The sequence below is a fragment of the Lolium rigidum genome, chromosome 5 (genome assembly GCF_022539505.1).
Source record: "Lolium rigidum isolate FL_2022 chromosome 5, APGP_CSIRO_Lrig_0.1, whole genome shotgun sequence".
NCBI classification, from domain to species: domain Eukaryota; kingdom Viridiplantae; phylum Streptophyta; class Magnoliopsida; order Poales; family Poaceae; genus Lolium; species Lolium rigidum.
Genome location: NC_061512.1, coordinates 5608503 through 5619230, shown reverse-complemented (window position 1 = coordinate 5619230; position 10728 = coordinate 5608503). Strand labels below are relative to the sequence as shown.

At 49.6% G+C, this 10728-nt stretch overlaps 1 protein-coding gene across 1 annotated transcript; it reads left to right on the top strand.

Annotated features, from left to right (window-relative positions):
* The first annotated feature begins 154 nt into the window (after positions 1–154).
* On the top strand, positions 155–2388 carry LOC124654966. Its single transcript, XM_047193940.1, has 4 exons — positions 155–192; positions 300–716; positions 1305–1519; positions 1717–2388. The coding sequence occupies exons 2-4, from the start codon at positions 347–349 to the stop codon at positions 2302–2304; spliced, it is 1173 nt and encodes a 390-aa protein (XP_047049896.1). The 5' UTR covers positions 155–192; positions 300–346; the 3' UTR covers positions 2305–2388.
* Positions 2389–10728: the final 8340 nt, after the last annotated feature.

Sequence of the window (10728 nt, the reverse complement as noted above, 5' to 3'; positions counted from 1 at the left end):
GTTCCTCCGCCGCCTCATTGGCGACGAGCTCCTCCCCCGCCCCTATCCACCAACGCCTACACGAGCTCGTTACCGTCCCAGATCGTTGCCGACCGCCGGTCCCGGACCTCCCTCCCGTTCAAGCTTGTTCCCGAGCGGTGCTTCCCCGATCTCTCTCCCGTACGACCGACGGCCGTCCGTTCCCCCCGTCAGGTGAGCGTCAGTGCTGTGATTCTGCTTTCTGCCACTGCTACGATATACTATTGTGATGTGATACCGCCATAATTTTGCTTGATGCACTTGATGCTGCTTGTTGCTAGTGCTACCATCAGCAGCGATTTCTGGGCCTCTGCGGCGACGATTCATCATGGCGTCTGTAGAGGAGTTGGATTACGAGTCTGTAGAGGAGTTGGATTACGAGTTTGATGTGGAGGATCTTGAGCCTCATTTTTACGGCAAGTCGTCTGTAGAGAAGTTGGAGGACAAGTTTGAGGTGGAGGGCTTCAAACCCTTTGGTTACCACGAGGCTACATGGGTGGGCAGGGCCAAGGAGGAGATGGAGAGGCAACGCCGAAATAAAGAGGACAAGGAGCAAAAGGAAGCAGAGAATGAGCGGAGAGCCAAGGCGCACAAAGAAGTCAGGGATTCAATCATAGAGTATGATCCCAAGGTGGGGCACAAAGTCTTCACTCGCTTTTTCCTCAGAGATTTCTCCGTCTTCGACATCAACGAAAAGTGTAAGTATCTTCATCCATAACTGTTTGTTTTGTTTCGGCTGCTAGTATCAGTATATGAACATCGTCGGCGTTAATGAGAAGTCCAAACAGGCTCTGTCTTCATCCATAGCTGTTCTGTTTTGGCTACATCTGTAGAGTGATATTTGTAACACAATGTGAATGAAACCTAGATTTACATTACCGTAGGATGACACTAAAATGTGAATCTGTATTTATATTTTATTTAGACCAAATTTCGATTTCATTTATTTGAGTTGATTTCTGTACTGCAATATGCATGAGAACTGAATTTACCTTACTGTATGATGTTTGAATTGTGTTGGATTATTGGCGCCAAAATACGGGCATGAATCCACTTATCTGGTAGACTTGTCAAATTTGAACTGGCTTCATGTATCTCTTAAAAAAGCATGCAGTGGTGCTTCTTTTAAAAAATTGAAAATAACTCGTAAATGATATAAGAATAATAGACCGGTTAACGCAGTGTGATAGCTATGTAAAACACAAACTGGAACTGAAATAATTTGCTTGCCGTTGTTTTTTTCCTTTCCCATATTGGGTAGATGATGCTTTTCTTTTCCATCACAGCGCCCATCCCGGCAATGCGATACACCGATAGTAGGCACGAAGATGAGTTTCGGCTAGAAGACTCTGCAAACATTCTCTCTGTCAGCATAGTCTCATCAGATGTAGGCTTCCCAGTAAATGTCTATGGCAGTGTCATTGCCAGAGATAGCATCGACTACAAGTGCATTTATCTCTTACACCGCCATAGAGATGATTGCCAGCCCATCAAGCTACAGGTACATTCTTGCTTCAGTGTTATCAACTGTTAATATCATATAACTAGAGTCATCTTAGTATTGTTGGTTTTCTTATCGAGATAGTCATCCGTGTATATTGCTTTTTAGTTTGTGATTCTTTTGTAGTTCTTATTGGGCACATTTTAATTGTCATCCTCTCAGAATATACTCAAACCTATGGTGCAATTCTTTGATAGGATGAAATGTTGGTGTTAAATGGCCCAGGACGAGGTTTAGTGTTGGTTGATTTTATCTATCTAGAAATAGATCTTAAGATCAAGGAAGATGGCGTGCATCCAGACAGGCAATTTAGCAAGGGTCTAATCAGCATTGATGGGCGAGTACTGTCTAGGGAGAACGATTTGGTGGTTGCAAGTGACACCCTTGATAGCTGGCTCAGCAGTGTGGAGGTGAGATTTGCAACTGTTCTAAACTCAGTCGAGGGCACCTTTCAAATCCAGCTTCTTGAGGGGCATTACTATGGAACCATTACTGTTGGCATCTCAGGCATCGAACACAGGATTGTGATTCATGATAGCGAGGCGGATGGTGTGGTGACATGTGATGAAAGTGGAGCTATCACACTCCGTCGTCGTGTCATGACTCTCTGTCTATTAAGCAGAAAGTTGGTGTTTCACATTGATAATAAGGCTGGTGGTGTTCTGGGAGAACAAACCATTGATTTCACTCCATCCCGCACTGGTGCAGATCAAGGGGAAACTTGGTGTGGTGATGGGAAGTTCCAGGTGAGGGTTGATTGGTCCTTGATGGACTACATGCAGTAACCGTGTTGACTTGTGAGTAATTGATGCAATGGATTTCACTCCATTTATTTATAAAGCCGGGCTATGAGGCCTTTTGTTTTAAAACTTGTGAGTAACTGATGTACGAGAATCGGCGCTGAAAAAGAGCCCTCGGGTGGCTCCTAGTGAGCGACTCCAGAGCCAACCAAACCCTATGAGCATCCCGTAAAAACGTGAATTACATGTGTATTCGGGTCGTAAAATGGTTAGCGCAGAATAGAGCCCGTAAACCAAAACTGTAAAACAGAAGCGGGTTCCGAACCCGTAAAAACAGGGTTTGTCAAAAACTTTGCATATGATCAAACGAACGACACAATCAAATGCAAATAATTTATGCATAGTTCATAGTGCAGACATCAAATGATACAATCAAAATAAATAGTTCATAGTTCACCATCTTCTCTCACCGCCGGCATCAAACCGAGGTTGGCCCGTCGTGACCATCATCGCCACCACCTCCAGAGTCACTGAGCCACCACCAGTTGGCTCTTCATGAGCTAGTCTTCGTCTTGCTGTGATCTCCGCCGAGGTCTCCTTCCATCACTCTAGTTGTTGCTCATTCATGTTCTTGGTGTTCATCATCATGATCTCCCTCTCTTCGGCCAATAGTTGTTTCATTGCTTTGGCTTTCTTCACATTGATCCTCATCTCCTCCAACTTGGCCTTGTTTCTTGCTTCCTCTCGGTTGGCTTCAAGCTTGGCAAGGCTCACCTCCTTCTTCCTCTCGGTGATGACAAGCTTGGTCTCCAAAGTCTTGGACGCTATCACCTCCTTGGACTTCATCATTTGATCAAACTTGTCCCTCAACAACGCAGCCTCCCCCTCGAGCTTGAGCCTCTCCTTGGCCTTCTTGTTCCCCTTCGACTTGTTAGCGTTCCGGCCCTCCTTCTCGTCCTCGGTGTCCAACCATTGCAGCTTTCTTCGGTGCTACTTCTTCATCCCTCAATTGCCACTTGGGGAGGTGTTGAAGAACATCAAAGCAATGACGCATGGTGAAGCTCTTGCCCTTGTTGCCGCCATGTCTCTGTATCTCGCATCGGCAATGCGGTCCTACATTTGCAAAACCAAACAAGAAATCGTCAATATGTCACCAAAGCGAAACCACAATTATACAAACCAAATATGCACTAACATATTCGTCCACAGTTGCGCCGCTAGGAGGATTGGACACCACTTGGTCCATTGCTGCTGCCCACCGGCTGCAGGCCGGTTTGATCGCGTCCCAACGTTCTTGGAGCGATCGGTACATGCGATCGACAAGGTGGCGAACGCGCGGCATAAGTTTATGGAACTTGTCCTCGATGCGTTGGCAGTAGCACTTCCCTGTTTGATCGGTGCCGGATACTGCATCCATCCCCACGGCGGCCCAAGCTCGGCACAAGGTGGCGTCTTCAAATTCCGTGTAGTTGTTGGCCTGCCTCTTCTTCCTATTTCCATCGGCCTCCACCTCGACCACAACCTCGTCCCCTTCATCTGATTCCCCTTCGTCCCCGCCGTCGTCCTCATCTCCTCCCATCCCAGCATCGAACGGAGGGAGTGGGTTAATGTTCTCCTTGTCCAACATCTCCATGTACGAGGTGTTCTCGTTCCTAATAGTACGCGGCCTCAATATCTACACACAATGAAAAACCGACGAAGAGTTGATGTGTACCTTGTTGACCCGTCATCGAGCACGTCCTGGGCGATGTTCGTGGTGGCTTCCGGTGGCGGCGGCGGCAGTGTTGGCGGGGAGGGGAATGGAGGCGGGGCACCACGGATAGTCGACGCCTTCACTTTCGTCCTTTTGGGCGCCGAATTCTTCGGTCTGGCACGGGATGCCTTCGGCTTCGTTGCCACCGCCGAGGCATCACCGGTAGCCGCCGCGGCAGCGGCTTGCGGGACCACATGCGTTCCCGCGCGTCGCTGCTTCGGCACGCTCGTCGACGAGACCGTGGTTGCTTCCTCCGCCAGGGTCGCAGGGGTCGCCGGGGTGGTTGGTGGATCGTCGGAAGCTCCGGCGACCGCGGGAGAGGGTGGCGGCGTCTGCGAGCTAGCAACGGCGGCCGACTGGGTCGATTCGAGACTCATCGTGGAGAAATCGGACGACGGCGGCGCAGAGGAAGATGAGGGCGCGTAGATCGGCGGCGGCGGCGGTTGGGAGGAGCTGAAACTTCCCTCGCACGCAAACTAGGGATTGTGTTCCGGCTACGTTCGGTTCGCTCCATCAGCCCCTACAAATACATACCGATTATGGGTTTCGGTCTCGGCCCGAAAACATATTTTCAGTTTTATCTCGTTTACGGTCACTGATTAGCCTAAACCCGTAAACTGGCGGTTTGTCGGTTTTGGGCCTTTTACGGGCTCTGCTAGAGAGCATCTCCGGCCGCGTCCCCCAAACAGCGCCGGATCGAGCGTTTGGGGACGTGTTTCGTTCGTGCCGCGTTTGGGGACGTCCTCCCCAGCCGCCGCCCCCAAACATTAAAATAGTCTTTTTTGTTTTTCTTGGGCATTTTTATTTCGATAAAGAGTAGAAACATTCCAAAAATATAAAACATTGCAAATTAACTAAACCTAACTAGGCCGGACATCGAAGATTTCGTGTGTTCGCTACCAAGAAAGAACACTCACAGGCACACCTAGTCACCCAAACTGGAAAATCCAGCTGTTGACGGTGCCTCTGTTGGTTCTTTCGAGGAAGAACAACCAGAAAACTCCGTGCATATTTTCGTTGCGAAGAAACAACACTAAGTCGTCGTCCTCCTCGGCGCTGTCGCCGTGGTAGTGTCGGCGGCAACGCGTCTCATCGAACACCTTGACGCTCATCTCCCCCTCGCCAAGGTAGGAGAACATGAGCACGAAGCCAGCTTCGAGGCGGTGGTAGCGTGCTCCCAGCCGATGTGGAGGCACATCTTGCCGCATGCGTCGTAGATCACGTCCACGATCCACGATCCACCGGCAGCAGCCGCAGGCAGCCTCCTGCAGATGCAGCGAGCCCGGCCCGTCGCCGGCGACGAAGTCGGCGAAGGTGTCCGGAAGCCTCTAGATGCCGTGTTGGTCGCCCTTGAGGACGATGACGAACTCGAACAACACTTGCCGCTCCTCCTCCAGCAGGTCCGACGATGAAGACGACGGCGTCGCCGGCGACGGCGAGTGTGCAGCTCTGCCGCGACCACGGCCACGACCAGGGCCGCATCCTCATCCTCCGCCTTTACCAGCCATGGCGTCGACTCTCGAGATGATGGCGGCTAGGGTTGGGGAGAGAGGCGCTAGGGTTTGTGTGTGAGAGGGACGATGAGAGGCGGCCCTTTTTATAGGCCGGAGGGAGGCGGGGGAGCGGTGATGCTCATTAATGCCGGCATGCAGAGCTAGGCGCGATGAGACGCTTCGCTGCGCCTCTGCGGGAACTGCACCGTCGCTGCGCATCAAAAACTTCCATCGCGAGGTAGGCGACGGTTAGGTTAAACTTCAATGTGCCGCTGTCGCGTCGGTCCTGCCACTCCCTGCCTCGCTTTTCGTTGTGTCCCGCATCCCCGGAGCGTCCCTGTGTAGCGTGGACGGGCTCGAGGCGCCGGACATCGTATCAGGCCGCGCCGGACAAAAAGAGGCTTTGGGGGACGCGGCATGGAACTTTTTTTTGTCCGGCGCGCCCCAAATCCCTTTGGGGGACGGTTTGGAGGACGCGACTGGAGATGCTTTAACCTCCCGTCCCTCCTCCTCCACCCTCCCCTCGCCGCCGCCGCCGGCGGAGCCGTCGGGCAAAGCCCGGGTGGTGCCGGCGGCGGTGGCTCTTCCTCTACCCGGCGCAGGTCCTCCCCAGGCGGGGCTGGCGGTCAGGCGGCGGTGCACGATGGACCTCAATCTCGGCGGCGGTGCTGCGTGGCGGCTGGCAGCGGAGGCGGCGGGTGATGCGCGGTGTGGCAGGGTCGTCGGAGCGGTGGGGCGTTGCGGTGCAGTGGCGGCGGCCGGGTTCCGCTGGCCAAGATCCGGGTCCTGCGGGCCCATCTGGACTTGGTCGGGCCAGGTTGCTCTCGCTGGCGACGTCACCTGGAGTGGATGCGATAGCACGGGGAGGAGCAGGAAGGCAGCAACGGCGGCGGCCTACATGCAGCTGCGTGGCGGCGGGGACTTTACGGGCCCAGCCTGGGCTCGGTCGGGCCTGGTGTGTCCTTGTCACCGCGTCCGGTCGGCACCCGCTGGGGGTGGTGGAGGACGTCCTCCAGGTGGCTATGCTGTTGCTGCCATCCGGGTCCAAACTTTCTACTTCCTTTGGCTCTCAGGCCACGTGATGGACCTAGCGACATGGGCAAAGCTCGCGGATGCCGGGGCAGCGGCCCCAGAAGGTGGACTGCACGGGCGGCTCGGCGGCGGGCGTCGTGGCGGTGGTGATGTCCGTCTCTTCGGGTCACGAGGGTGGCGAGGAGTGGGCGTCGGGAGCTCCTGGTGCTGGCCACGCCTTGGTGTGATCATTTCCCAGATCGCGCGGTAGAAGCTCGGCTCGGGGGTGGCTTGTTGTCTGAGAGACCAGTTGCGGTGAGGGTTGTTCCGGGCGAAAGCCCAACGCTTCAGCGCCATCGACGACGACATCTGCGGGTGTCGTGACCCTCTTGAGGGCGTCGATGTGACTATCCTCTCCTCATTTGGGCTCTGGGTGAAAACCCCAGACCATTGTGGTCTTGGCAACGGGGCGTCGTTACTTCCTTGGGGGCGTTGTCGTGGAGCCTAGGTCTCCTTAGTCTCACAGCATCTTTGGTGGCAAGCTCGGTGCCTCTTAGTTTTGCTATTTTATCTCTGATCTGCTTGTAAGAGGAATTCCTCGTCACTTTGTATCGTTCGACCGTTTGGCTTTATTTATAAAACGGGACGAAAGCCTATTTCAAGGAGGAGCTGATGTACTAAGTGATGATGGAGTAGTGAACTAAGTTAAATCATGATGCATGTAGCGAACTAAGTTAAGTCGTGATGCATAGTACGGAGTGAACTATTATGTATTATGGATTTATGGTGGAGTGGTATGTAAGAAGTGGTGGTTCTTCCTTTTTTGGAATAAATACATAATCTGGGCACGTTGATGCACTTGCAGTTTTGTTGGATCGTGTACTATGCAAAAATATAAACGATTTATCACATCTCAGTTCGACTAGGGTGCCATTGCTAGATAGATATACAACACGATTGATGATAATAGATTAAAGGGGAGTACTGGGCGTTCCGGAGATCAGACACTTCGTGGGATCTAGAAGCCAACACGTGTTCAGTTAGCCCCATAATCCCGCAAAAGTTAGTATGAAGCAAACTACGTTTTGATCGAAGCAAAATATTATGCTATTTAACAAAGCTAATCCCCACCTAAATCCTGTAAATGCTTATTTGAAGAAAAAGGCTTCCGCTTTTGCTTCTATGTACTACAAAACGGTTGAAAAAAAACAAAAGAAAAACACCCGTCGAACATAAAACTCACTAGAGACCTAGTAGCAAAAAAATTTGTACCATTGTGGCATCATAGTAGTATTTTTCTCCAAGTGGGTTTAAAACATGCAAAATGCATTGCAACATTTCAGAAACAACAATTTACCCAATAAAATGAGTATGTAGCAAATCCCGCAGCAAAGTCCCCAAACATGATGCTCACTGCCGATAGCATTGCCGAGCATTGTGGGTAGCAATGCCGCCCGCTTTTGGTAGCAACCTTGCTCGCTTTCGGCAACAAACAATTTCTTCCTATGATGCAAATCCACCTAATGTATGGTGCAAAATGGTTGTAGCAAAAAAGTTCCTCCTATGATGCAAATCCACATAATATTTGTAGCAGACATTTTATTGCTATGATGCAAATCCAAAGAACTCCTAGCACCGAAGAACAACCACATCCAATTATCTGGCGTGGAGAGGCGTGTGTAGGAACCGCCCTTCAAGGGAGAGTTGTATGCGTGGAAGCGAAGGACTGGTGTGGCGGCGCCATGTGGTAGTGTGTGAAGTTGGAGTCGGGAAAGGATCCTATCACGGTGGAGCACATCGCAACGGGGCGGAAGTCTGAGGATGAGGACCTAGGCAACTCTTTGAAGCCAAAACACTTGATGTTCGACATCATTGATAAAGTGACCAACAAATTCTTGATGGCCACAAAGGACATTGAGAAAGAGAAGTTGCGGGAAGAGAAAACTTACAACAAAATGGGTCCAGCTAAAGGACTTCCAAATCAGCGACTTAGGCTACAAAGTTATACTTTCGATAGACTCTCGAACATAGAAGTTCGTCAAATGGTAACCTTGTTAATTGGGAAGAAAACGAATTCGAGTTGTGATGATTGTACCTGACAACTCTTATCCTGTGGGGACTTTGGAAGGAAATCGCCTACCCCGTGTCATCAACGAACGCTACTTGAAGAAATTCCACCCAACTGTGTGGCAATCTGCCTAGATGCATTTATGCCCGATATACATATATCACACATAGAACAAAACATTCCTATCAACTGAAGCATATCCTTTAATTAGAATATCAATGAGCCGAATGAGCGCTCGTCTGCTTGACTCGTTTAGCTCGGCTCGTTACACTAATGAACAGAACCAAACAATAATTTTAGATCGATATCCTTATAGAGCTAAACTAGCAATCTAGGGAGTCTCATGAGCAGCTCATTAGCTCATTAATTCAAATCACATCTAACTAACAAAGTTGGAACGAACAAAACAACACAAAGCCCCACCCCAACTATCCCAAGCTCTGAGGATCCCAGTCGAGCGTTGCCTAAGTACGTCGTACGAATCGCCATTGACATCCTTCTCGACAATCGCCTCATCCATTCATCTCCCTCCTTGTACCAAAATAGTATATAAGTCCAACCCTAGTTCCCCATGTTCCCGATGGATAAGATGGATTGGCTGTGATTTCTATAAAATATGTCATGAATACTTGGTCAAGTTTTGTACTTTTATGTGGTTCTATGATGGTCACATACGAATGTTGATTGTGTGTTACTTCACCTATATGGGCCCATAGAGTTGCACCTTAGTGTAATATAAAAGGAGTATGTATGGCAGGAGATGATAGAAACCTTGTCTAGATCTTGTAAGTTGCATTAGGAGGGTTTATATGATTGGGAACCTCAGAACTTAATTAAGGAAGTGGTTGGAAATTTATGTCCTAATGAATCCTTGGTTGGCACATGTAAATAGCTTTAGAAACCAATCATTAGAGGAGTAGTTGCTCGTACTTATGGCTGCACCTATTTTAGACTCCATGATATAACAATAAAACTTGACAAAATATTTATCATGTTCTACTAGAAATCTTTATGCCATGAAGTCTATGTCATCTTTGGGAACGCTAATTATATCATATAATAACACACCAAAGCTTGTCCTCTTGCCGAAGAGAGGATTGAGATTTCTCAGAAAAGAGCATTTAATTTGCTTGCAACTTAATTTACTAGCACTTACTTTACTAGTCATTTACTTTCACGCAAATTATAAACTAGAAAGTACAAATCCTTGCATGTTTTACTGTTTTCTTTGTTGAATTTGATAACCGATACCTTCAGCTCCACGCGGGTTCGATAACCTTTTATATTTGGATGGCACTACAATTGATCCCCTATAATTGTGGGTTATCGGTATCCCTCAAAAAAGGTTGCAAAACACGATGCCCGAATATGCTAGTAGGAGTCAGATGGTGCACTGTATGCTTTACCAAGACAGAATCTCCTGAAAGAAGGAGTTGACTGGAACGCTTAGGACATGCATGATGCATCAGGAAGAAGGTGAAGATGACATGTTCCCCAGGACGATGATGGGTTCCATGTTCATCATCGGACACGCGCCAAGACACTATTGAGGAGTGAGGTAGTGGCCTTTCATTCTCCCAACCGGTTAGGACCGTAGGCGCCACTACTGACCCTTGACACTTTTTTCGCCATGAAGGAGAAGGAGAAGCATTGGAGGCAAAGAAGAAGAGGAAAGAGAGGAAGGTCGATGGACGAAGAAGAAGCTAGTTCCCAATCACTCGGAAGTTAGGCAATTAAATAAAAGGTGTTGTGGGCTTGACGGAGTTTGAGAACCATCGCACCACGCCATGCCCCACGTGCACCTGCTTGATGGGATGTGGGCATTAAAACCACCCACTACACGCATCTTCATCATCACGGCCTTGGTAACCGCATCGATCAAGGTGATCACGCAAACATACGATTAAACTTATAGATGCGCCAGTTTAAGTGGGCAGAATCCTGACAGAACTATCATGCGATGGGATAGTGCCTCTCTAGATTCCTCGCAACGCTTCGCTAGCAAGAAATCCGAAGACTTGGCCATCCAAGTGGACAATCGCGAGACTAGTTTTTTCTACCTTTTGGGTACGAAATGATGCCACGATGTCACGCCTCGCATTCCGACCCCTACAGGCTAGGAGAAGCTGGTTAGGAAAGTGCAA

Bases quoted from the DNA above. Each gene is read 5' to 3' on its own strand.
- LOC124654966 (XM_047193940.1), top strand. From the start codon at position 347: ATGGCGTCTGTAGAGGAGTTGGATTACGAGTCTGTAGAGGAGTTGGAT. The intron at 717-1,304 runs GTAAGTATCTTC...TTTCCATCACAG, and splicing joins CTTCGACATCAACGAAAAGT to CGCCCATCCCGGCAATGCGA. The intron at 1,520-1,716 runs GTACATTCTTGC...ATTCTTTGATAG, and splicing joins GCCAGCCCATCAAGCTACAG to GATGAAATGTTGGTGTTAAA.